The 26,498-nt window shown below is 31.4% G+C and overlaps 2 protein-coding genes across 2 annotated transcripts; both read left to right on the top strand.

Annotated features, from left to right (window-relative positions):
• The first annotated feature begins 3,792 nt into the window (after positions 1-3,792).
• LOC115957140 (WAT1-related protein At2g39510-like) lies at positions 3,793-6,509 on the top strand. Its single transcript, XM_031075363.1, has 7 exons — positions 3,793-3,992; positions 4,722-4,784; positions 4,913-5,029; positions 5,142-5,379; positions 5,479-5,640; positions 5,771-5,922; positions 6,305-6,509. Exons 1-7 carry the CDS (start codon positions 3,793-3,795, stop codon positions 6,507-6,509), a joined length of 1,137 nt encoding a protein of 378 aa, XP_030931223.1.
• Positions 6,510-21,830: 15,321 nt separating this feature from the next.
• LOC115954890 (WAT1-related protein At2g39510-like) lies at positions 21,831-24,367 on the top strand. Its single transcript, XM_031072881.1, has 7 exons — positions 21,831-22,033; positions 22,146-22,208; positions 22,315-22,431; positions 22,524-22,761; positions 23,465-23,626; positions 23,749-23,900; positions 24,220-24,367. The coding sequence occupies exons 1-7, from the start codon at positions 21,831-21,833 to the stop codon at positions 24,365-24,367; spliced, it is 1,083 nt and encodes a 360-aa protein (XP_030928741.1).
• The last annotated feature ends 2,131 nt before the right edge of the window (positions 24,368-26,498 follow it).

Genomic DNA, 26,498 nt, shown 5'->3' with positions numbered 1-26,498 from the left:
ATGGTAAATTTTTATAAATTACTTTTTTCATCCTCCATTTCTTTCTCCCAACTAAGCAAAGGGAAATTATAATTATTTTCTACTGTTCCATTTTTCTATCACCTCCGCCAGCACGCACGAAAGAAAATTCTGATTTTTTTTTTTAGTTGATGACAAAGACTCCTAAAAGTTTGCTTTTTCCACTTAACAATGGGCAAGAGACATGGTTTCTAGTTTCTACTACTATATACATACATACATACATATATATATATATATATATATATATATATATATATGAGTGCCTGTGGTGGTTCCAAGTTCCAAATCAAAACTCATTTATCATCATTTTGCTTTTACAAATAATTCAGCTAGTGCGAACCACATCATGGATACACTACTTTAGGTATGAGATGGATTACATTTTCATTAAACAATTACTGTAAATAAATACTAGCATCGTCTTGATGAAAATAATAATTAGAGGCCACAAATGAAGTATGTCTAGGACTCAAACGATCTTATTAGCAAAGTTTAAAAATTAAAAACACAAGTCAAAGTTTGGATTTTGTGACTAATCAAAGGTCGTCATGCTTTATTACAGATTTTACTATATAAAATTTACAAATTTTGTGATTAATGGCAAATCATTTTATAATTTGATCCTATGTTATTAAAATTTGCAGTAAATCTATCAGCACCCTTTATTAAGTTCTTCAGATATTATCATGGAATTGACTTCATATCATTAACCAATGGGCGATATATAACTATCTGCATAATAAAAGTATTAAAAACATACAACATTAACATGGTCACTACTCGTAAGGGTGGCAAATGGGCGGGTTGGGCTATAAATGGGTTGGGTGTATAATTACCCATTTATCCATTTATAACCTGTTTATATATAAATTTATTATCCATTACCAACCCAACCCATTTAATTAGTAATCCACCCATTTAACCCAATATGACCCAAATACCTCTAAAACTACTTAAATACCCTCTTGACCTCCAAAATACCCTTAAATACCTAAAATGACACAAATACCCTTACACTTCCAAAATTACCAATATACCCTTGGATATCCAAAAATATCGCCAAAATCTCTAAAATTAGCAAAATACCCATGAAACCTCTAAAATAACCAAAATACCCCCGATATCTCTAAAATTACCAAATATGCTCAAAAACCACTAAAATGACCAAAATACCCCCGAAATCCAAAAAATGACCAAAATACCCCAAAAACCCGAAAAAAATACCCAAATACCCCTGAAACCCAAAAAATGACCAAAATACTCCCGAAACCTAAAAATGACCAAAATAACCCCAAAACCCAAAAAATGACCAAAATACCCCTGAAACCCAAAAAATGACTAAAATACCCCCGAAACCTAAAAATTAGCAAAATACCCCCAAAAGCCAAAAAATGATCAAAATATCCCTGAAACCTAAAAAATGACCAAAATACCCCCAAAACCTAAAAAAATGATCAAAATGCCCCTAAAACCCAAAAAAAGACCAAAATATTCCCAAAACCAAAAAATGATCAAAATACCCCCGAAACCCTAAAAAAGACCAAAATACCCCCAAAACCCAAAAAATGACCAAAATACCTCCAAAACCCACAAAATGACCAAAATACACCCCAAACCTAAAAAATTACCAAAATACTTCTGAACCCTAAAAATTTACCGAAATAACCAAAAAATTATTGAAATAACCCTAAAACCTAAAAGATGACATAAATGCCCTTGTAACCTAAAAACTGACTAAAATATCCTTAGAATCTAAAAAATGATAAAAATAACACCAAAACCAAAAAAATTACCGAAATTCTCTCGAAACCTATAAAATGACTGAAATACTCTTAGAACCTTTAATTTGTCGAAAATATCCTCGAAACATCCAAATACCCTAAACCTCTATTTTGGTAATTTTAGATGTTTCACGTGTATTTTGGTCATAATTTAGGTTTCAAGGGTTTTTATCGATCATTTTTTTTTTTTTAGGTTTTGGGGTTATTTTCATCATTTTTTAGGTTTTGGGGTATTTTTATCATTTTTTTTAGGTTTAAAGGTATTTTGATAATTTTTTTAGGTTTTGGGGGTATTTTAGTTATTTTTTAGGTTTTGGAGGTATTTCAGTCATTTTTTAAGTTTAGGGAGTATTTTGGTAATTTTTAGGTTTAGGGTGTATTTTGGTAATTTTTAGGTTTTAGGGGTATTTCGCTCATTTTTTTAGGTTTTGGGGGTATTTTGGTCATTTTTTTAGGTTTTGGGGTTATTTTAGTCATTTAAGTCTTACGGTATTTTGATCATTTTTTAGGTTTCAGGTTATTTTAGTAGTTTTTTAGGTTTCAGGGGTATTTCAGTCATTTTTTAGGTTTCAAAGGTATTTTAGTCATTTTTTGGGTTTGGGGGGTATTTTGGTAATTTTTTAGGTTTAGGGTGTATTTTGGTCATTTTTATGTTTCGGGGGTATTTCGGTCATTTTTTTAGATTTTGAGGATATTTTGGTCATTTTATAGGTTTTGGGGGGGTGTTTTGGTCATTTTTTAGGTTTCGAAGGGGTATTTTAGTCATTTTTTTAAGTTTAGGGGGTATTTTGGTAATTTTATGGATTTCGGAGGTATTACAGTCATTTTTTTATGTTACAGGGTAATTTGGTCATTTTTTCAGGTTTCAAGGGTATTTTAGTCATTTTATACGTTTCGAAGGTATTTTGGTCATTTTTGGGTTTTGAAGGTATTTTGGTCATTTTTAGGTTTTGGGGGTATTTTGGCAATTTTTAGGTTTCGGGGGCATTTTGGTCATTTTTTGGGTTTCGGCAATATTTTGGTCATTTTTCAAATTTTGGGGGTATTTTGGTCATTTTTTGGGTTTGGGGTTATTTTTGTAATTTTTAGGTTTCAGAGGTATTTTGGTCGTTTTTTGGATTTCAAGGGTATTTTGGTCATTTTATGGTTTTTGGGGTATTTTGGTCATTTTTTAGATTTTGGGGATATTTTGGTAATTTTTAGGTTTTGGGGTATTTTGCTCATTTTTTAGGTTTTAGGGGTATTTTAGTCATTTTCTAGAAATTTAGATTTTACGTTGTTTATTTAAATTTTAGATGGGTTTTAGTGGGTTTGTCCATTAAGACCCATATAATTAAATAACCTAATGGGTCTTTACCTATTTAACCCAAATATTCAAATGGGTTGGGTTAAAACTTATCCAAATTAGGTGGTTAATAAGTGGGTTCATGGATATGAATAAAATTGTCACTCTACTCACTACCACAAAAATAAGGCGACATCGCATGGCTTGTGATAACATGTGATGTGAGTCACAAGGCATGCATAAAGTTTCTACGTATGCCTTTCCATTCACCAAAGCCATAAATATACAAAAGATTGCTTTTTCCTTTTAGGAAACAAGACCAAAAAAAAATATTGTGATCGAAGCTAATTCCAGCATCTGATATCACTAATTAAGTTTTAAGCAAACCTTACCAATGCATCACATCAAGGACATGTTTTCTTGGTGCGCTGACTCTCAATGATAGTGCTTAATATTCTATGAGGGAAAGATAGCTGGTTTTGATGTTGTGTTTATCTAAGTTTTCTTTTAGGAATATTGGTATCTTAGTTTGCTCAGGTGGAGTCCCTAGACTTTCTGAAGGAAGACGTGTTGAGATTGATTTTATCCATAAGAATATGAACCAGGAAAAAAAATAATTAAAAACTGTATATAAAGTGAATTTATTCTTCATTTTTCTTAGAAGCTTTTTGCATTAGAGTGAAAGAAAGAGAAATCAAACGTACCATGACTACGAAGTCCATGACTCAATTGTACAACAAGGTGAAGCTAATTTTGGCTGTAATTTTATTGCAATTTGGCTATGCAGGGTTGTTTATAATTAGTAAGTTTGCTCTAAACAAGGGGATGAGCCAACATGTTTTGGTAGTCTATCGCCATGCCATTGCCACTGCTGTCATTGCTCCTTTCGCTATTGTCTTGGATAGGTCACCATCTCCTATCTTCTTCTTATTGTTTACATGTATATATGTAAAGTCTTTTCTTCATTATAGTTATAAGATTGATGCTAGGCATACTTTAAATTTTATTACATAAGCTTTAATTACAATACTAACGTGTCACCAATTACCAACCAAAAAAAAAAGATAATTTAGTGTGCGTTTGGAACGCACGTTTTCTGTGCTTTAACATGAAACGCAGGAAAAATGGTGGGTCCCGTGCACTGTTCACGGGACCCGCAAGTACTTTTTCAGCAAAAACAACTTTAAAATTGGGTCTCACTACATCCCACTACACTATTCACACATTTAAAAATTATTTTGCTATAGTGTTTTCAATTTTCAACAATAAGTTGTATCCAAATAGACCCTTAACCATTCACTACTGTTTATGTTTGCTATATATAATATCACTAATTACATTCATTATCATGTTAATGAGTGCCCTTAAAGCAATTATTAATAAACTATATTAAGAAAGTTTTTAATACCACTTTCATGAAAAATATAAAAAAAATTATCAGAAAAATTAATTACTTTATCATTTTTTCATTAAATATTTCTAAAAATAGTTCTTAAATCAATGCCCTTAGGACATTCATTAACATTTTTTGTATTAGTCTTTTGCAATAAAATTGATGGTAACTTCAATATTTTCCCAGTCATATTTTTGAGTGAGATAAAAAGCTAATCATGTTAATAGAATACTCTTAACAGGAACGTAAGGCCAAAGTTGACCTTCTCAATCTTTGCTAAGATTGTATTGCTCGGCTTATTGGAGTAAGATTCTGGACCATCAAGCAATAAGTTTTTGGTCTTAAGCTTCAAATTAACATTTTAGTTAACTTTTTTTGTTCTGCTGGAGGCATGGGTCTAACTTAGCTTTCATTTCTCCGTCTCCTACTCAGGCCTGTAATGGACCAGAACTTGTACTACACAGGGATGAAGTACACTACAGCAACTTTTACGTCTGCCATGTGCAATGTTCTTCCGGCCTTCGCATTTTTAATGGCTTGGATTTTAGGGTGACTCTCTCTCTTAATTTTGTCCCACAAAGACATAATTCTTTCTTGCATACATGGTATTATAAATTATACTAAGTATGGGATGCTTCAAACTTTGTGAATGCTTTTGTAGTCTTGAGAAAGTATATATTAGGAGGCTGCATGGCCAGGCAAAGGTACTGGGGACTACAGTGACGGTCGGGGGTGCGATGCTTATGACTCTGGTTAAAGGACCCATGTTGAATTTGCCATGGACAAATGGAAATGCCCATCAAGAATCTACGAGTGCTGCAAATAAGCAAGCTCTGGTCAAGGGTGCTCTAATGATTCTAGTAGGTTGTGTCTGCTGGTCTGGCTTCATTATTCTTCAAGTAAGAGTATAATCTGCATTAATTTACCTTGCAATTTCAATTAAATATGTGCGTGCACATACACAAGATTTTAGAACTTCATTCTTTTTGCTTTTGTAGGCAATTACGCTGAAATCATACCCCGCAGAACTTTCCCTAACAGTTTTGATATGTTTGATGGGCACATTGGAAAGTAGCATACTAGCCCTTGCAATGGAATGGGGCAACTCCACAGCCTGGTCAATACATTTCGATGTTAAGCTCTTAGCAGTTGTATACAGTGTGAGAAATTCTAAAAATGTTGAGCTTTTTAATGCTTTTTTTTTTTTCCTTTGCAGTTCTTATAAAAATGTTGTCATGGAATAATGGCTTATATAGACTTATATTTATACTCACAAGAAATTTTATACAGGGCATAATATGTTCAGGATTTGCTTTCTACATTCAAGGAGTAATAATGAAGGAAAAGGGACCTGTTTTTGTGACTGCTTTTAATCCCTTGAGCATGGTTCTAGTGACAATTATAGGCTCCTTCATTCTGTCCGAGACAATGTACTTAGGAAGGTAAGCATTGATTTTTCTATCCTACTATGACTATCAATAAGTCTAGCAACAACATCTTTCACAATTTTATTCATAACTGTTGACATATTCTATTTTGATTGGTGTGTTACAAAAATAGTGTCGACGGTAGACCCAAGTTAACATATTATATCAATAGTTGTGAAAAAAATTGTGTCCTTAGCATTACTTCTATGCCTAGTGAAAAAAGTGCTTAAATTTTCAATTCAAAATCTTTTGTTTCCTAGAACATTCATATGACAATACAGAAATTAATTACTGTAGTTGATTTGGTTCATTTGGTTAAAGGAAATTGTAGGAAAAGATTTGGAATCATAAACGTTGAATGACTATGTGCTTACTAAGGTAACTGAAATGTTTGTAGGATTATTGGAGCAATTGTCATTGTTGTTGGCTTATATCTGGTTTTATGGGGCAAGAGTAAGGATCAATTGGGATCGAGATCAGACAATGATAGGATAGTACCAACAAAACAAAATATGGCTACCAATGAGAGGACAACAACTTCAAAACAAAACTTTGTGGCCATCGATGTGACAAGCATAGAGTCTACAGATGGAACTGCTTGAAGATAGCTGATATAGTATATATGCTTAGCAGTGGTTTAATTTCATATGAAAAGTTCCCATTAATGTGTAGTATTTTGTTTAATATTTTTGTTTTTATACTTCCAGTACGTGTTAGACGTGGCTTCAATTTAAAGAGGCAACAAGTGCATCTCCATTACTTGGTTTTTATTCGTTAGGCTTAGGCGAGGAAAGTATATTTCTATTTGTTGACAAAGAGTTGCATGTAGGATGCTAAGACTGTGTTAAGCATACTTATGCCACCACCTTCCTCCTATCCGTTGATTCCGGAGATCACTGCACAGAATATCGAAGTATCATAAACATTTTTTTTTTTAAAAGATTGGATTCAACTGGTGGTGGACTAATGATGTCAAAAATTACAAAGCATATATAATTAAGTAAATTCCAATTTCTAAATTTTACAAAAAAATCGAATACATGATCAATGTGACAATATGCATGCATGGAACTAAAAAGTAGTTAGAAAGAAAAATAAAATAAAATAAAAAAGGAAAGAAAAATGAGTAAAAGCACAAAAGAATGAATTTATATATGACAAAGTTTGGCTACATATCTATAATGCACACAACTCAAAATCTAAATGGAAGATTTCCATCCATAGTTGAGCATTCGCATTAACTCATACAAAAACTCTTATTTATATTAGTATAAGAACCTACTTTTTCTATTTTATATACTTTTTTTTCAAAACACTTCACATTAGATTATCTATTTTACATTATATTTCATTAAAATATCAAATTTTCTTGATTTTATTAATTGCCTCTCTTTCTTCACATACAGCTACCACCATCCACTCTCTTCATTCATTCTCAAGATACGTAAAAAAATAATAAAAAACTAAATGCAAAATGAATAGTGTTAGTGTAAATTTATACAATTTATAATAATAACCATATATTTTTACTCAACTTTGCATGGACTGATGTTAGTGAATTTTGGACTTAATTGATTAAAATGTGTTACTTTTTCTGTTATACAAGGAAGTGCTAAGAGTAGAAGAAAATTTGGTTTGGATCTCAACTGCATTTGCATGCAATCTTTTAAGTTGCCACAGCATGACCTAAGGTTACTTAAAAGAATGTCAATATCTAACAACTGTGATCAGATGGCTTCTGAAATAATATCAATATTATTACTGCAAAAGTTACTTACATATGTTTGTTTGTTAGTTCATCAAAAAAAAATGTTTGTTTGTTAGTTTTAGTTAGGATGATTACAAATCCTCAATAGTTAATGCCACTGCTACCCTGCACACAAGGCAACTCAAATGTTTAATATGACATATACATCCAATTAATATGCTGTTATTTCTTAACCCAAAAAAAAAAAAAAAAAAAAAAAAGCTAATCAGCACTACTAAACAAAGGTTCATTCAAGTGTGTAATCCAACGTTAACAAATTTCAAAATTCTTTGGCTTTTTTTTTTGGCATACAATACCAGTAGAAGGTGCAAAATTATTCAATTATTGAATTATTAGGTTTCGAATTTCAACTTGCTATGTGAATTAGATTATGTAATCACGTGTTACATTAGCAGATAGTGTTTGAGCAAGGATGCCACTTCCAAGTTCCAACTACATGTGATGTAAAGCCAGTACACATAGCTATAGTATTAATGACTAAAACTTTAGCTGATGGGATCATTCTGTTTGGATTCGATATATAGAATTATATAATAACCCCACTAATTTAGCTGACGGGATCATTCTGACTAAAACTCTTGCTAACGTTTAAAAATACCCCCACCAATTTAGCAAACAAATAAAAGTAAACCCCACTAATTAAAACCTCCAGTCATATATAGCAGCCAAGTTTGGTTAGTGTCACCTCAAAAAAAAATAAATAAATAAAAAAGGAGAAAAAGTGCGGTTAGTGCAATTACTTTCTTCTCAGTCAGCACAATTTGATACCCCATGTTTTTTATTTTATTTTTAAGAATGATCTGCATGCTTTTTAGTTTTTATTTAAGTAGCTAGTAAATTAGGTTGAAAAAAAGTTAACAATGTTTGGAGGAACAGCCTCCATCCAGACTAATAAAAAAAAAAGTTTCACACTCTTGATTAAAGAATTTGTCGTAATATTACCTTACCTCTGTAGGGAATTTAGCTGAATTCTCAACCTGTGAGGAACAAAAAAAATAGAGAAAACATACACCAAAGAAAGCAATCACATGCACAAGACAATATTTACGTGGTTCAGCAATTTGCCTACGTCCACGGAGTTACAGGGATTTCACTATTATCAGGAAAAAGTACAATACAATAGTGCGGCTACAATTTTCTCTCTATATATACTTTGAAACTGACTCTAAAAAAAAAAAAAAAAAAAAAAAAAAAAAAAAACCCTAATTACGAAAACCTCAGTAAGCCTCAGTAAATCTTTCATTAAAAACCATGCAATATTATTCGGGTCGGGTCGTCAAACCGGATCAAACAAAACTAGGCTCCACAAAGCCTAACATATATACAAGAGAAAGAAAAACTCTAACACGTGTCCCTTACTAAATGACTAATAGCCAAACTTAGCATACCACCCTTGGGAAGAGAGTTTACAAAAGTTTTGGAATCTCCCTCAAAAATCGAATGATTAATCTCAATTTCACCTCCCCATCCCATGATGTACTTTGAACGCCATCTCCCCCCTCTAGTACTATCTAATTGTCTATCTAATAATTGTCTTAAGTAAATAATCATCAATATCACATATTATATATAATAGCAGAAGCCTTTTTCCTGCAATTAAGAAGGTGTTGCCACCTTAGCAAAAAAGGCCCCTTAAAAATTTGCCATGTTCACATTTTAAAAGAGCAAAGTTATAGCGTTTCGCTTTTACGCACCGTTTAACTTAATACAATTCAATAAAACCGGTTAACTAAATATAAAAACCCAAAAGGATTGAGAGAGATACAGAGAGTTTGAGAGTTTGTAAGGCACAAAGAGAGAAGGAGAGACATCTCAGGGCGCTGCTGCCATTGTTCATCTGCAGCCACCGAAAAACTGGCTTTCCCCAACCATCATACTGTTGGAGCCATTATGGGTAAGGTTCTTTTTAAAAATAAAATATTGAAAATAAAATAGAATGACAGATTCTACTCAAAGAGAGATACTACTGCCCTAACGCCCCTATCAGACGACCAAACCCACTATACAGAGACTCCACAAGGTGCAAATACAGAGATCAGAGGGTCGCTATTGGTAAAGTTTTCTCTTTCTCCATTAGGTTTTGCCTTTGAGTATTTTGGCTAGATTGGCTTTAATTCAAGTTTGATTTTAGATTTTGGTTTATATATTAAGGTATTTGGGTTAGAATTGGTTTGGTTTTGCATATTTGTGTTAGAAATGTTGATTTGAGTATTTGGGTAATCGGGGTTAGAAAGGAATTAAAATAAATGCACAGTGCAAATACAACAATCACTATTAAATTTCTTTGCATTGTTTAAATAGATCATATTTTTGAAAGTCATTCCATGTTGGTTTTTTTTTTTTTTTTTTTCAAGTTAAATAACAATTTCATTTCAATAGAAACAGGAAATTAGATGTTGATTTTTTTTTTCCCTTTTTTTTCCTATTCAATCACTGTTTCTAGGGATCTTCTTTTTTTCCCCCCTTTTTTTCCTATTCAATTACTATTTCTAGGGTTCTTCTTCTATCCCTATTATTGAAAAATATATGGGTTTAGTAGTTTATACAACCATATTCCATCTTCTCAACCAATTCCCTCTTTCTCTTTCATCTTTTTCTCTAATTGCAGATTACTGATTCCCTACCCATTGGGTCTTCCACAAAAAGAATCTCTCAATCAAGCTTTAAGATTTGGCTACCTGTTACCCTAATTTCCCATTTATTTTGCTCGGTTTATTGAGTTCTATTTTCTTCATTTGTTGTGTTGGTTAGATTGTAGTTTTGTTTGGCAGATTTTTGTTAGGTTTGCACTTTTTTTTTTCATTTGCCTTCATGTTTTGTCAATTATTGTAGAGTGTAGATTTATTGACGATTTCTTTCAAAGAGAAATTATGGTTTTCTTGAAATTATTTACTGCATTTTTTTAATAGAAACAAACAGATAGATAACAAAGATTTTGTTAAACAGTGTTTTGCCGCACTACTCAATCAAAGTTTAAGGTTTGGCTACCTTTTTCCCTAATTTCCCATTTATTTTTACAATTTCTTCAATTCTATTTTGTTCGATTGTTGTATTGATTAAATTTTGTTTTTGTTTTGCAAATATTTGTTAGGTTTGTGCTTTTTTTGGTTTGCCCTTAAAATTTGAATTGATTTATGCTTTGTGCAGATCTATGTTTTGTTGAATCGTTCTCAAAAGAAAAACAAAATCGTACGGTGCACCATTTGGAGTCTTCTTTTTATCAAACATATTTATAAAAACACAAACCCACTTATCAAAAAACACACACACACAAACCCAAAAACCCAAACGCCGTATTTCCAATCAAAAGTTCAGACTCACTCTAACTTCTGTTTCTTCTCTACAATTCCATACACACAAGTCAGAATATCATGTTCAAATACTGCCACGTTAGTTAAACCCAACTAGAATCTCGATCACTACACCATTTGAAAGCCCGATCGTTACACCTATAAGAGAAAACAAAAACATAAAGCCCAAAAACTACCCTCTCCTGATAAACCATTTCTTCTTCTTTGCCTCTTCCTCCGTGTTGATGTTGTTTTCTCTGCCTCTCTCAATTCTCAAAACCCCTAAACCATAGCCCATGGCTGCTCTCTCACTCCTTCAGCCTCACACCGCCGTCATATATCGTTTAGAACAACTATCAAAAAACACGCCTAAGATTCATTAAAAAAAAAAACTAGTCATTCTGCCATTTTTGCTCTACCATTTGGAAAAAAAAATAAAAATAAAAAATAAAAAAATAAAAGTCTCACGTAGGGGAAGATAGAAAGAGGCCAAAACCAGTACCGATGAGTTTTTATCTTCGCATTTAAGTTTGTTTATTAATTATGATTAGGTTTTGATATTTTTTTGGATTGGTTTCGTTTTGTTTGGGTCTTTATGTTATACTTGGTTCTCATTATGGTATTTAAGTTATAAGTGGTTCTGTTTTGATTATTTGGGTTAAACTGCGCCATGGTACATCCACCCTCTACCCCAATCAGACCATACCTCCATTGATGTAGTCTCTCTATTTTTTGTCTCTTTAAATTTAGGTCTGGAGAGGGCAAACATGAGTTTGCTATTCGGAGAAAGCGTTGGTAAAGGCATGTGAAAAGAGTTGGAAAGAGAGAAATTTGACATCTTCGATCAGGCCACCTGAAAGCTTTATAGGTATTATTTAAGTAAATATTGCTTTAAACGTCTGATTTGATTTAGGCTTAAGTTTCGGTACTCAATTGAATTGATTTTGATTACAATTGTCAAATTGTCATATAATAGAAGCTATAATTATTTTTTCTTCATGTATTATTTTTATTTCCTTTCATGCATGTTTTGATCTCATATTGGATCGATGCAGAGTTGTGATTGCCATTTATCTTTGTAGGGATATTGGGCCTGGGAGTCTATCATTTGTTTGTGTTATGGATTGAAGGCCCAATCCGAAGACAAGGGTTTGTCCGAGGACGAGAAATCTTTGTTAAGCAAGGTTGTGTTAGTGAATAAAGGTCGACTTTGACCACTATGGCTCAAGGGATGGGCCGAGGATAAATTCATCCTCGACTAACCAGGGATGAGGTTCAAAAAGGTTGTTTGTCACTCAGAAGTAATATTCCAAGAAGTCTTGTCGGTAGTGATAAACATTGTTAGAGTGGTTATCAGAAGGATGCGCTAAAATAACTAAAGAGAAAGCAGCTACCACCACATTAAATGCACTGCAGCTAACACTCTGGCTGCATTAATGTAGAGGTGATACCTAAACAGTGTATTTTAGCCTTACAGCTATTACATGAAGACTTATGAAAGGTATAAATGGGACAAGTATCAACACCAACCGGCTAGAATGCACGTGGAAGAGGGAGAAGAGAAGGAAGGAGAGTATATAAAGAAAAGGGGGTAACAATAGATGAGGATCGAGAATTCACAAGAAAAAATACCGTAGCATCTAAGAACTAAACTTGAGATCAATACATAAGATCAGACTTCCTCAGATCTTTCCGAGGACGATTTTTCTTCAATACGAGCCTTTTTCCTTTTCATTCTCCTATGATCTGAATCCATTTTTGTGTTTGTTTGATCAATTAAAGCCTAGTATCCAATCTCATTCTCTACAAATTCATTGTTTTGGGCTTTTTGGGCCTACGTCCATCCACGCAGTGGGCTAGGAGTTCAAATATGGTCCTTACAATCTTCTATTGCATTTATTTTAAATGAATTTCCTTTTCGTTTGTTACTGACTACAAAAAAAAAAAAAAAAAAAAAAAAAAAAAAAAAAAAGAGAACAAAGTCAGTATGAGGTGTTTATTTATAAATGAATTTCCTCTTACCATCATCATGCCAGAACCAATACCAATATGTGTTTCTTTTTTCCAGTTTGTTCATTAAATATGATCAAAATCTGATATTTTATTTGGAGTGGTTTTGATTTAGGTCTTTACCTTGAAGTTATGTTTTTCTATTAGCTTTTCAATTTGTGCATTAAATAGGATGAATTCTTTTAATATTTGTTTGGATTGGTTTTAGTTTAGGTCTTTATGTTATATTTGGTTATGATTAAGTTATTTGGGTTAAATTTGTTCATGTTTATCTATCTATGTTGTCTGGGTTAAAACACAAGGGAACGGATTTAAAGAACTTAAGCGAGTCTCAATCTCTTTTGGACAATTTGAATGTCGAAATAGAGTAGGAGATTATTCAAAACAAAGTTATAAACAATACAAATCAAGTTGGAAGGAAAAAGTAAATTGAGAGTTTTCCCTTAATCCAAATCCTATAGAAGTAGTAACATGAATCTCTGTGGAGGAAAGGCATTTCAATTTTTTCAATTTTTTTATTCTATTGAAGAATGAAAGAATAAGGTGATGAAATCAGAGGGGTATAGGTCATATTTTGTTGAGATCATTTTTATTGCCAATTAATTACATATGGTACAATCTTGGTATTATAGAAATAAAATAATGTCTTACCTTAAATATGGTCTCATGACTGAGTAAGATGTGTATTAAAGTTATGATACTTTGTGATCAATTTGTATTCTAATCAAGCACCATAAATGTGTAATACTAATATCCATATTCCCAAGTCCCAAGAGAATTGGCTTTTTACCTTTTGTGGCTACTTTGCTTTAAGTGGATGTGTTTTAAGACTAATTGTGAGAGTTAACACAAATCCATCTTTTGAGAAAGGAATATATTTATCTTCAAAGGAAGATAAGCAGAGAACTTACTAGATAGGACTGCTTCATTAATAGAAAAAATATTCCCTACAGCCAAAATTAATTTGCAAAAAATCAGTGAAACTCGAATGGAAACAAATGCAACTTAGATTTATGGGAGAAGTTGTGTTTCATTTTTTTTTAATTTGGTAAAATTCTTGGAGGTGGTAAATGTTTGTTTGTCAAGGCAAGTGTGTGGTATGGAGTCTAATACGGGTCAGCCCTCTTTTTAATGCTATTACTTGGTTCTCTTTTAGAATAAGTTTTGTTATTGCCTTTTGGCTTTTCTTTCATATTTTCTATTAAAATTTTTTATTGCCTTCCACTCTATCTGCATAATTAACAGGGTTAGGTACTTTAAAGTTTTGTTTTAATGGTAGACAATGTGTTTTGTTATTGTAGTTTTACAGTTGCTGGTGTGTGAATTGAATTAACAAAACTAAAAAATGAGTGGTCGCTATTAAGTTTGCAAGTTTGCATGTAATTAAAAAAACTGCAAAGATGCTCTATTCATGTACTTCTTTTATACAGAATAGATACAATATTATTCTAATAATTATTGTTTTGTTCCTTAAGCTCATTGGCATATCCGGCTGAATTCCAATGAGCCAGAAACTTGTATTTTAGTGGTGGAACCCTCCCTTTCAATATTCATTCGTTCTAACTACCAACTACATTGTTTGTTCTCTGCCCTATCCCGTCCCTTCTAATTGCCATCTACTCTATCCGTACTTTGTCTCAATCCTTGCTGCTCTATTCGTTTTTCCTGCCCCTATCCCTTCTTTGTAGTAGTATATCTGGAAGGTAAGCACACTATTTCCCACTTCACCCACTATTGTCAATTCCTGTAACTTCTCAACAGTACTTTTCTTATTTGAATTTCTATATTTAAAATTTTCCACTCCTGCTGAATTGTCTAGGGTTTTCCTTCGATCCCTATTGAAGAATAGATGGGTTTATTCTCTTTCTTTGGATGCTTTGGTCTCAAATTATCATCTCTATATTTTGGTTTGGGTAACATTAGGGATTTTCACTCTTGATTTTAATAGTTAGCTTTCACATTTTCTGCTTTTAAATCTGAAAATTTATAGTGTAGGATAATTTATAATTTTTTCTAAGTGAAATTATGGTTTTCTAGATTATTTGCTATGTTTTTGAATTAGGGATTTTCGCTCTTGATTTTAATAGTTAACTTCCACCTTTGCTGCTTTGAAATCTGATAGTTTACAGCGTAAGGATAATTTATCATTCTTTTTAAAGTGAAATTATGGTTTCTGGATTATACACTGTATTCTTGAATATTAAGGGATTCTTTCCGAAATATGGTTGTATGGTTTACACTTTAATTCTTAGATTCAGATTTTGTTGAATTGTTGAACAACCTTTTATATGGAAGCACACTTTCACATTTTTACAATATCCATACCATTTACAATATTTTCTTTAGCTTCTTCTGTTGTCTCTCTTTCATCTTTCTCTCCTGTAATTTGAACGACCTTCTGACCCTGTGTAATTTAAATTAGTATTATTGTAAGCATTTGGTTTTACTTTGGGCGTCACTCCATTTGGAGATGATTGGAACTTTGATCATGACAGCGTGTTTATAGGCTTTTATGAAGTATGATGATTTGTACACTGCATTAATGCATTTGGCGTACTTTCTTCACTTAATTATCTGCAAATAGATTAACGTTAATTGTGACAAAGGTTCGAATAGGTGGCTTTAGCAAACTTGGTTTAGAAGGAATGCTTATACTTAATTTTTATAAGGTGAAGTTGTAACTAACTTATATCTCCTACTTTAGGTACATGGTGCTTTGTAAGGAGCTAACTTACTAAATGGAAGACATTGAATTTTTGAAGGAGTTTTTAGAGTAAAGTTCAAAACTTAGTTTTTAACTAAGATCCTTGCAACCTTTTTTCTTTGAGAATGCATTTGAAATTCCAACTCTTTAGTTTCACAAGTTTACATAATTTATGGTTATTTTTTATGGATCAAACCGTTCTTTTGTAGTCTCTTTTTCATCTTTCTCTCCTATAATTTGAAAAACCTTCTAACCCTATCATTTTGTTGAAATACAGATTTGCTTAGTTCTTTGCCAAGCACAACACTTGGGTAATTTACAAGAAGAGTTGAGGAACAAACTAAAAGGTAAGGACAGCCTGATTTTCTCTTTGTTTATCTCATACTTTGTATTAGATTTTGTCCATTAGTGTATTTGTGTTTGAATTGGCTTTGATTTGCATATTTTAGCCAGCTTTCTCTTCAAAGAAAAAAATATTTGCATTCAATTAATTCTTATCCTGTATTCAACTAACCTATCAAGCTTTTATGTTCTCTTTTAAAAACAATTGCCACCAACCATATTGGGTTTTTTTATTTGTCCTAACTACATAAGCTATTTGCGATACTCTTTCATTAGTTTATAGCATTAAAAGCTCCACAACAGGAGATTTATTTGTATGGGAACAAAAGAAGACAAATCAAATGAGTATTCAAAAAATAAAATACCTATTGGGAGGCCTTTTGTAGAACACCTAGCAGATATAGTAATTTGTTTTTACTTACATAATTCTTATGGGAAAAAATAAACAAGAGATATGGTTCTATAGAGCCTAAGTATTAACAACCAAAACGTACCCTATACTTTAGGCCAAATTAGTTAATGGCAAAGTGATGCCATGTTGTCTTCGGCAAGATGCTAAATGGAATGGATGTTGTCTACAAGAGTGAAGTAGAATGATATCTTCCTTTGAGTTTTATAGAGTGCAACTCAATGCATCATTTATGTTTTATGCTAATGCTATTTTTTACGAATATTTTATTCTTATTTTGCTAGGTCTTAATTGCTACTTAGAGCCAGAGAGTAGTTGAAAAAGAGGTAGAGACAAATAAGAAAATGAATATTGGTGATACTGAGAAAAGTGCAAATATTATCAGGATCCTAATGAAGTAGGAGTTGATGGAAAAGGACAGTGGTAGGAAGCATCAAGAAATTGAAAATCAAATGTACACGGCTCAAGAAAAGAGCAAGACAATGCAGATTTCTATTAGTACCGACTTATCTTTTAATGATTGCAATTGAGAAAATTTTATAATGGAAGACTTGGTTAGCCCTACCATAGCCACTTTCTTTGCACTTACATAGGCTTGGACATTTGATCTTGAGGGACCAATTTTTAGTTTCAATCAATACAAGTGCAAAATAAGGATTGGCTTTAAGGGATCTCTTTTTCTCTCCCCCCCTACCTCAAGATAGATATATATATATATATATATATTTTTTTTTTACTTTGTATTCTTGAAATTAATTGTCCTCTTTGCAATGTAAAATGGGGAGTTATAGTAAGAATCCTATAATGGTGATGAGGTGTTTTGTATTTTCTTCATTATGTTTCATTTGAATATATTTCATGCATAAACACAGATTATGAGGGATTTTATAATCTCCTTAAAAAAAATAAAAATAAAAAATAAAAAAGGAAGTTTATAAAAAAAAATAATAGGGAATTTTTTTTTTTTTGTCTTTTTCTTTTTTGATAGAAGTATTTAGTTTTCTATTAATTATCTATAGAGTTATCATAAGATTTTTATTATATCATATTTATGATTAGTTGGCTTAAGGAGCTATCATGGAGTTTTTATGATATCATGTTTACATTATTAGAGAATAATATTGGTAGGATTAAACACTTAGTGAAAATAGCAATTTCCTAACAATAGAATTTAAATATTTTATTATTATTACTTTTAAATATTCTACCATGAATAAGAATTAAAGTATCCCGCGCATTGCGTGGGTGCACGGGTAAAACGTTAGTATATATAAAAGCAGAAACTTCATGCGAGAAAGCATAAGGTTCTGTCATATGGTGTACTCTATGAAGAGAATTAACATACCCTTAAGTCATATTAGAGATAAGAACAAATTTAAAAGTGGAGACTCTATACTTCCTTTGGTTCAATGTTTCAAGACTAATTTTTGTTACATTTTGTATTCAATATTTTAAGACTACTATTTATTTCATTTGATTCAATGTTTCAAGACCTTCCATCTCTCACACACACAAAAAACTCTTTGCATTTTCATTCATCCTTTTCACTTTTACTCCTTTATATACACATTTCCATAGGCTTTCATATCATCCTATCTCAAATACACTTAAACAAAAAATGATGTCATTTAGTTTCGACCTTTCAATGACACCTACATAACTCCAACATTATAGTATCATTTGATTGTAACCCGTATGAGTAGGCTATGACCAAGGAAGGGGGCTTGCGTTTTTTATTCAGTGACGGTAGCTTACGATTTTGATGTTGAAGTTAGACATTGTAGATTTCGTGAAAGTTATGATTCGCTTGGAGTCTTTGAGTGTTTGAGATTTTGGTTTGGGAAAGTTATAAATGTATTTTATTTTAGAACTAAAGAAAAAGAAAAAGAAACCTTCTAATTGATTATTTATGAAGTTAGCTTCTTTTTTTCTTTTTCTTTTTTGTGTTAGAATTCATAATTTGTAGGTTTCTTTGTATGTAGCCATAGTGGTAAAAACAAAAATCGATGGTGACTTAAAAGTATTTTTCGCTTTTTTTTAAAGGATACAGAAGCCTAACTTAAGTCAATTGAATTTTGATAAATGAATGTGTTTTTAGAAAATTTCTCTTTGTTTAATCACGTTCTCTTTATGTTGATACTTACAAATGATTTCCTTAATTCCATTAAGATAATTAATTGGGTTTTTATGATCAAGGTCTCCATATTTGATTGTGAGAATAGAGTGATTGAGAAAGTGTTTGGTAGGTTGCTTATATTTATTTAATTTTAGGATATAAAAGTACTTTATATTTTAAATTCTTATTTGTAGATTTCAAAATCATTTAATAAGTTTGAAAAATAAAATCTACTTTTAATGGTAAATATTATAATATATTATGATCTTACAATGTTATACAATTTTTTAAAATAAATTATGAATTAAAAAAAAATCAAGTTTCAAAGTATTTAACAATATTGTGGGCAAACATAAATATTATACAACAAAATAAGTATTAAGTATTATATGTAGATTTTAATATACATAAAAATGATTTCAAATGAAATTATAAAATAGTTCATCACGTGGGATATCATCTAATTATAATAAAAACAACACAACAAATGCGAACGCACTGAGAGGACACTACTTTTAAGTATGAGATGGATTACATTGTCATTCGATAAAGACATTTAAACAAAACCTTTACCACCATTATCTAATAAAAAAAAAGGGTAGGAGAGAGAGATGGCAATACCTCTCTTCCCTCTGTTGCTTTAATTACAACCACTAATATTATAATTGGCAAACTCAACATTTTAGGTCTAGGAATGACACTGCTAAATATCTTAGAATATCTACTCTTATTGGCAAAGTTTAAAAGATAAATAAAAAATTTTCCATTCTCCCAATTTTTTTTTTTTAATGCTATCCTTAATTAAACACAATCTGATTGATCCTCAGTGAGAATTAGGTAAACCAAATCAATGCCCCACTTTGTGGAAACTTTTTCTTGGTGCACTAAGTCCCTCTCCTTAGTCGGCACTGATAGTGCTTAGCATTCTATGAGAAAAAGATAGCTGGTGTATGAGTGGAGTCTCAAGACTCTTCAGCCTTGGAAGTTTATGAAGGATAAAACATATATAAAAAAAAAAAATTTTAAAAATAAAAATTTAAAATTAAATATCTACCTCCCTCTTGTTAAAATGTTTGAAAGGAAATGAATTAATCATGTTTGGGATTTAAATGAGAAAAAAAATTTTATTATTATTATTACTAGCTTATGTCCCATGCAATGCAGGTACGCTCAATAAATTCATTTTTAAAAAATTTGATAAAGAATTATTTCTACATGTTATAATATTTAAGAAAAAAAATTCTAATTAGATTACACATCATTGTAAAGAAAGCAAATCTAAATTATTATGATTATTATAAGTAATAATATGAACTTCTTTCTTAAGTGAATTGAAAAATATTAAATTATATCCATTATGTTAAGTACACTATCATTTTTTTTTTCTTGATGATTTCATATTTTTTTTTAAATGTTTTTTTTTCTCTTTTTCCTTGATTTTGTTTCAATTTTTGTCAAAGTAACTAAACTCAAGCAAGAATACAACATTCCTAATCAAGTTTTATACAAATAGTAAATAACATCTAATTAATATGAAATTTGACATGCGTGTTGAAGATAATGAGAATATATATATGTAATCCAACACCACGGTTTTAAACATATTAAACCAATTAAAACTTATTGAGTAGTGTAACATTAACAAAAGTTACACCACTTGATTTTATATATCTATATGTAACCTTTTTATTATTATTATGAAATTTCTTTAATAAAAATAGATGCATAGACATTTAAGGATTAAAAAAAGTATTATAAGATTTTCAATGAAGATCCATATTTTAAGGTATTTCATTCAATTTGAGACATCCTAATTTTGAAAGAATTAAAAAAAATGACTTATGATAGAAATGAATAACAATATATATATATACACACACACACACTAGCCTCATCACACGCGCTCTATATGTGCGATAAGGCTTTTTTTTTTCTTAATTTAATGTAATTTTTCAATTTGAATTTATCCATTATTAGTGAGGTTACACACAGGGGCGATGTTATGTAAAGTTCAGGGGGTTCAAATGAACCCCCTGAGCTGGCATTTTTTTTTAATAATATATAATATTTTTAATTTTAATTTTTGATTTGTCCCTCTTAAAATGAAAATTTGAATACCTTGACCCTAATTTTTTTTTTTTTTAATACAATTGAAATAAGCTCAAATATGATCTTCTTAACAATATTTTGGTCTTTTTAAACACACAAAAAAAGCCCAACAACAAAAAAAAAAAAAAAAAAAAAAAAAAAAAAAAAAAAAATTCATCTTAAACCTTAAAAAAAAGCCTATATAGATTTTAACAAATTTGAAATAAACTAATAGAAAATTCTTAGTTTACATTGTATATATAAGATTTACATTGTCTCTAAACAAATGTGTATTGTACATTTTTTGCAAATTTGTATAATATTGCACACATTTGTTTAGTCTATAATATAAATCTTACATTAATAGTACAATATTAACATATCATTATCCTAAACTAATAGATAAAAGTATTTTAAATAGTAATAACTAAAGTTCATCACTTAATGAAAATAATTAATATGTTCATTGTATTAAGAAATAATGTGCTAAATGAACTTATAATTTATTTTTTTATTCTTTTACTCGTACATAGTATCGGAAAATTTGTAATAAGAAATCTTTGTAAAGCGCAAAATTCAACTCTTACCCAAAATACATCTTCTTGTTGGCCCCCCTAGAAAAAAATTCTGGAGCCGCCACTGGTTACACAGGAATTTATTTTTAAGAAACTAAAATTTATGATTTGAAAAATAAGTAAACGGCTAGGTTTAGTGTGTGCTAGATTTTAAGATAAAATGTATTAAACGTGCGTGAAATATATTCAAATAGAAAGTGCTAATTTTTAGGGAAAAAAGTTTATCTAGTAGTTTTTTTTTTTTTTTTTTTTTTTTTTTATTTTGTGGAATAACAATTTTAACCTTATTTTGTATTTTTTAAGAATAAGAATTATCTAATTAGATTAGAGGTATTTTTGACATTTTCTGAAACTATAACTAACTTTTTGAATCCTCTTAATATATAGAGATATATATTTTCCCCATTAAACCCATCAAGGAATATTCTTTAAAAATTCTTTTATTTACATTGGTTCCTCTTGTTCTCCTCTCCCAAACAAGTTATAAAGTTGGAAGTGTTATGATTGATTTTTATTTTCTGAGAGAGAAAAAGAATAATTGTTTATATAAAGTGAACTTCATACTTTACTTTGCTCAAACCTCTTCACATTAGAGAGAAAGAAAGAGAACGTTAGCTTAACATGTCTATGGAGTACTCCAAGACTCAATTGTATAACGAAGTGAAGCCATATTTCTTAGTAATTATAATGCAATTTGGCTATGCCGGGATGTCCATAATCGGTAAGTATGCTCTAAACAAGGGGATGAGTGAACATGTGTTCATAGCCTACCAGCATGCCATTGCCGCTGTTGTCATTGCTCCTTTTGCTATTGTCTTGGATAGGTCTCCATCTCCTCCCTTCTTGTTATTGTACAAGTTTTTCAACTCTTTTCTTCAATGTTACATGTTGAACGAGATGAGAAGGCTAACCACATTAATTTGATACTTTTAACAGGAAGAGAACGCCAAAGTTGACATTCTGTGTCTTTGCTAAGGTTGCGTTGATTGCCTTATTGGGGTAAGAATTTGGACCATCACTCAATAATTAAGCTTTTGGTCTTAAGCTTCAAACAAAAATTTTTACTTTTTTCTTCTGTTTTTTCTCTTTTTAATTTCCTATTCAGGCCTGTAATAAACCAGAACTTGTTCTACACCGGGATGAAGTATACTACAGCAAGTTTTGCAAGAGCCATGTGCAATGTTATTCCTGCCTTTTCATTTGCAATGGCTTGGATTTTAGGGTAACTCTCTTTAGCTCCCCCATTCACGTTCTTGCATGCATACATGGTGTACACAAATTTGGGTTGCTTCAAATTTATGAATGCTTTTGCAGTCTTGAGAAAGTATATCTTAGGAGACTGCGTGGCGAGGCCAAGGTATTTGGGACTATGGTCACAGTTGTGGGAGCTTTGCTTATGACTCTGGTTAAAGGACCTATGTTTAATTTGCCATGGGCAAATGGAAATGCCCATCAAGAATCTACTAATGCAGCAAACAAGCAAGATATCACGAAGGGTGCTCTGATGATTCTAGCAAGTTCTCTATCCGGGTCTGGTTTCTTTATTCTTCAAGTAAGAGTCTAATCGGCATTAATATAATTTGCAATTTTCAGTTTAAATTGAGCACAAGCATAAACAGGTAAATCAATTGAAAATTTAATTTAGACCCCAGACATTTATGCAGTGGATTATGTTAAGTTCCAAACAAATGTTCTATCAGTGTTTCAACCATAGTTATAATATACCAAATCTAAAGCAAAAATAATGAAAGTAGTAAACTACACCCAAATTTTTAGTAACGAAGTAGAAAACCAATGAAGAACTTCTTCAAAGGAAAAATCACTCCGAGGATCCAACCTGTAGAAATCCAATAGAAGAAACAATTACAGTTGGTTAAAACATACAAAACCTTTAAAACTTAAGACTCTCTATGCAACCTCAGAAATCATTCTGCTTGCCTTTCTCCATGGTGGTTTCAGAACCGATGGAAGTTTTTCTACACAAATTTCCTTTATGAATGAACCATCAGCCGCAGCAATTCACTATTGAAGAGCAAGCTCGGTGGTTTCAAGAAGCAATTTAAGCACAAGGTGAATAAATCACACAATATCGTTCTTCTATTTAGGATTTTTGTTATAATCAACAAAACAAATATGATTAACAGAGTATGATACATGAATCCCATTTGAAACATTACAATCAACTTCTTGCACATGATATTTCAAAACGTTTAGTTAGACTGAATTAATAATGAGATATACTTGTTGCACTGTAGGCAATTACACTGAAAACATACCCCGCGGAGCTTTCTCTAACAGTTTTGATTTGCTTGATGGGCTCACTAGAAAGTACCATACTAGCCCTTGCAATCGAATGGGGCAACCCCACAGCCTGGTCAATACACTTCGATATTACGCTCTTAGCAACTATATACAGTGTGAGAAATTCTAAAAATATTATGCTTTTTAATGCCTTTTCTTTTTGTAGTTCTTATAAAAATGTTGATAGTGAATAGTGGCCTATATACTTGCTTTTATACTCATAAGAAACTCTGTTCAGGGCCTAATATGTTCAGGATTTGCTTTCTACATTCAAGGAGGGGTAATGAAGGAAAGGGGACCTGTTTTTGTGACTGCTTTTAGTCCCCTAAGTGTGGTTCTAGTTATGATTATAGGCTCCTTCATTCTATCTGAGACATTGAACATGGGAAGGTGCGCATTGATTTTTCTTAATATACCTACCAAAAAGTCACCGTACAACATTTTTCACAACTACTAATATAGCCTAAAGTAATTGTTTCATAATAAAACTTATGTCAACGGATTCAAGTAAAAGTAATATTACTCCAATCACAATATGCCGTATTAGTAATTGTGAGAAAAGTTGTGTTACTAGTATATTCCTACAGTATTTAATTATTATAGTTTATCTGGTTTATTTGGTTAATGGAAGGAAATCGTTGGAAAAAATTTTGGAATCATAAACATTGTATAACTACAAGCTAACTTAGGTAACTGGACTTTTTTTTAGGGTTATTGGAGCAGTTGTCATTGTTGTTGGCTTATACCTAGTTTTATGGGGCAAGAGTAAAGATCAACTGGAATCGACATCAGACAGTGATAAGGTAGTACTAACGGCCCAAAATATGGACACTATGAATGAGAGGAAAACAACTTAAAAACAAGAATTTTTAGCCATTGATGTGACAAGTACAAAATCTACATTAGGGACTACTTGAAGATAGTGGATATTTTATTTTATTTATATATGTGCTTATTAGTTGGAATTTGTGTATTTTCTATATATGGAATAAATTCTATTCAATGTGAAGTTTCTCGTGTAATATTACCTCCAAAGTTAGACATGGCTTGAATTTAAAGGAGGTGCACCGAGTACATCTCCATTGCTTGGTTCTCACTTATTTCTTAACCAAGGAAAGGATATCTCTATGCCACCACCTTCCTCCTATTCGTTGATTCCGGCTATCAGTGCACAGGAAAATGGTTTTATAAGCATTGTTTTAAAAAAAGGATTAGAAAAAAAATAATAATAATAATAAAATAAAATTGGAAAGGGAATGGTCTTTGGTTTTATGGTCCGATTGAATTGTAATAATTTGGATGAGAGAAAAAATTTAGCTCCAAACCGATTTGGAGTTATCTTCCTTCAAGCCACACAGACAAGTCCAGTCGGATGGACTGGTATCAGCAAAAAGAACCTATGGCAGGGCCAAGTACTGCTACATGATTCCACATTTACGTAAATGATTGAGAGTCAAAAACTTACCCTTTGAGAATTCACCTCGACCATCTGTCTGGGATTTAAATTTTTCTATCAAATCGATTCTCAACAATTTTCTGAAATTAAAATAATTACTAGGACTGAAAGTCTGATTTTCTTTTAGAAGCATATTCATGTAAGTCGAATGCAATTAATCTACAATAAATTACGTATGATGTGGCTTCTTTTTTTTTTTTTTTTTTTACCTCTAGATCTTTTTATGTGCTACATTTCTTAAAAACATACATAAGAGAATTTTTAATGAGAGGGGAGACACACAATTAGAAAACACAATCACACATAGAACACAAATATATGTGGTTCGACTTTAAGCCTAGACATATCCATAGGCAGCATCTAGGAAAAAGAGTCACTAAGAAACATAGATATTACAGAGGCGGCACATATACATTCTCATAAAACCTAAACCCCTAATAAACCAAAAGATGTCTCTCTCGTCACAACTAGCACACCACCAAAATTTTCAATTCTCTAAACCTCATGTGCAATCAAGTGCACAGAAACTACAGATTGGTCGGGTATATATTTTGAAAAGGCCAATTAAAGTTGGCATGGTGGTGCACAAAACTCAAAATCCAAATGGAAGATTTCCATCCATAGTAAGAGTACAAGAAGATTTGGTTTAAACCTCACATGCATTTGCTCGCAATCTTTAACAAGCCACAGCAAGACCAAACGTCCCAATAATTTTTAAGACAATCCAGAGGCCATGACATATCTCCAAAAACTTATACAATATGTCAAAGTCTAATAAGTTCGATTAGATGGATTCTGAAATTATTGTTAGTATAATCAATGCAAAAGCTACGTACATATGTTTGTTTGGTAGTTTTAGTTAGGATGATTACAAATCCTCGATTGTTAATGCCACTGCTACCCTGCACACAAGGCATCTCTCAAATGTTTAATATGACATAATTCCAATTAATGCTGTTATTTCTCAACCCAAAAAAAAAAAAAAAAAAGAGGCTAATCAGCACTACTAAACAAAGGTTCATTCAAGTGTGTACTCCCAACGCTAAAAAATTTCAATTTATTTGAAATTCTTTGGCCTTTATTTATTTTTTATTTTTTGGCATATGATGTCGATACCACTAGAAGGTGCAAAACTAGTCAATTGTTGAATTATTATGTTTCTAATTTCCACTTGCTATGTGAACTAAGATAATGTAACCACGTGATGCATTAGCAGTGTTTTACCATTATATATATAACGCCAATCAAAACCTTCAGTCATGTCTAGCCAGCAGCCCAGTTTGGTTAGTGCAATTACTTTCTTCTCAGTCAGCACTCAGCACAGTTTGATACACCATGGTAAATGTTGCTTACGGGGTAAATAATGAAATAACACCAAAAAAAAAAAAATAATAATAATAATAGCTTAAATAAATTCGCTTAAGATAATATTTGCCTCCACTCAAAGAGTTTGCTACCTAAAGCACTATTAGTAAATTTGTCTCCAAGATACAACTAAGCCAAAATCTTTCATGTAGCAAACTTTGAGAATT

The sequence above is a fragment of the Quercus lobata genome, chromosome 8 (assembly GCF_001633185.2).
Source record: "Quercus lobata isolate SW786 chromosome 8, ValleyOak3.0 Primary Assembly, whole genome shotgun sequence".
NCBI lineage: Eukaryota > Viridiplantae > Streptophyta > Magnoliopsida > Fagales > Fagaceae > Quercus > Quercus lobata.
This window is presented reverse-complemented; position numbering and strand designations above follow the sequence as displayed.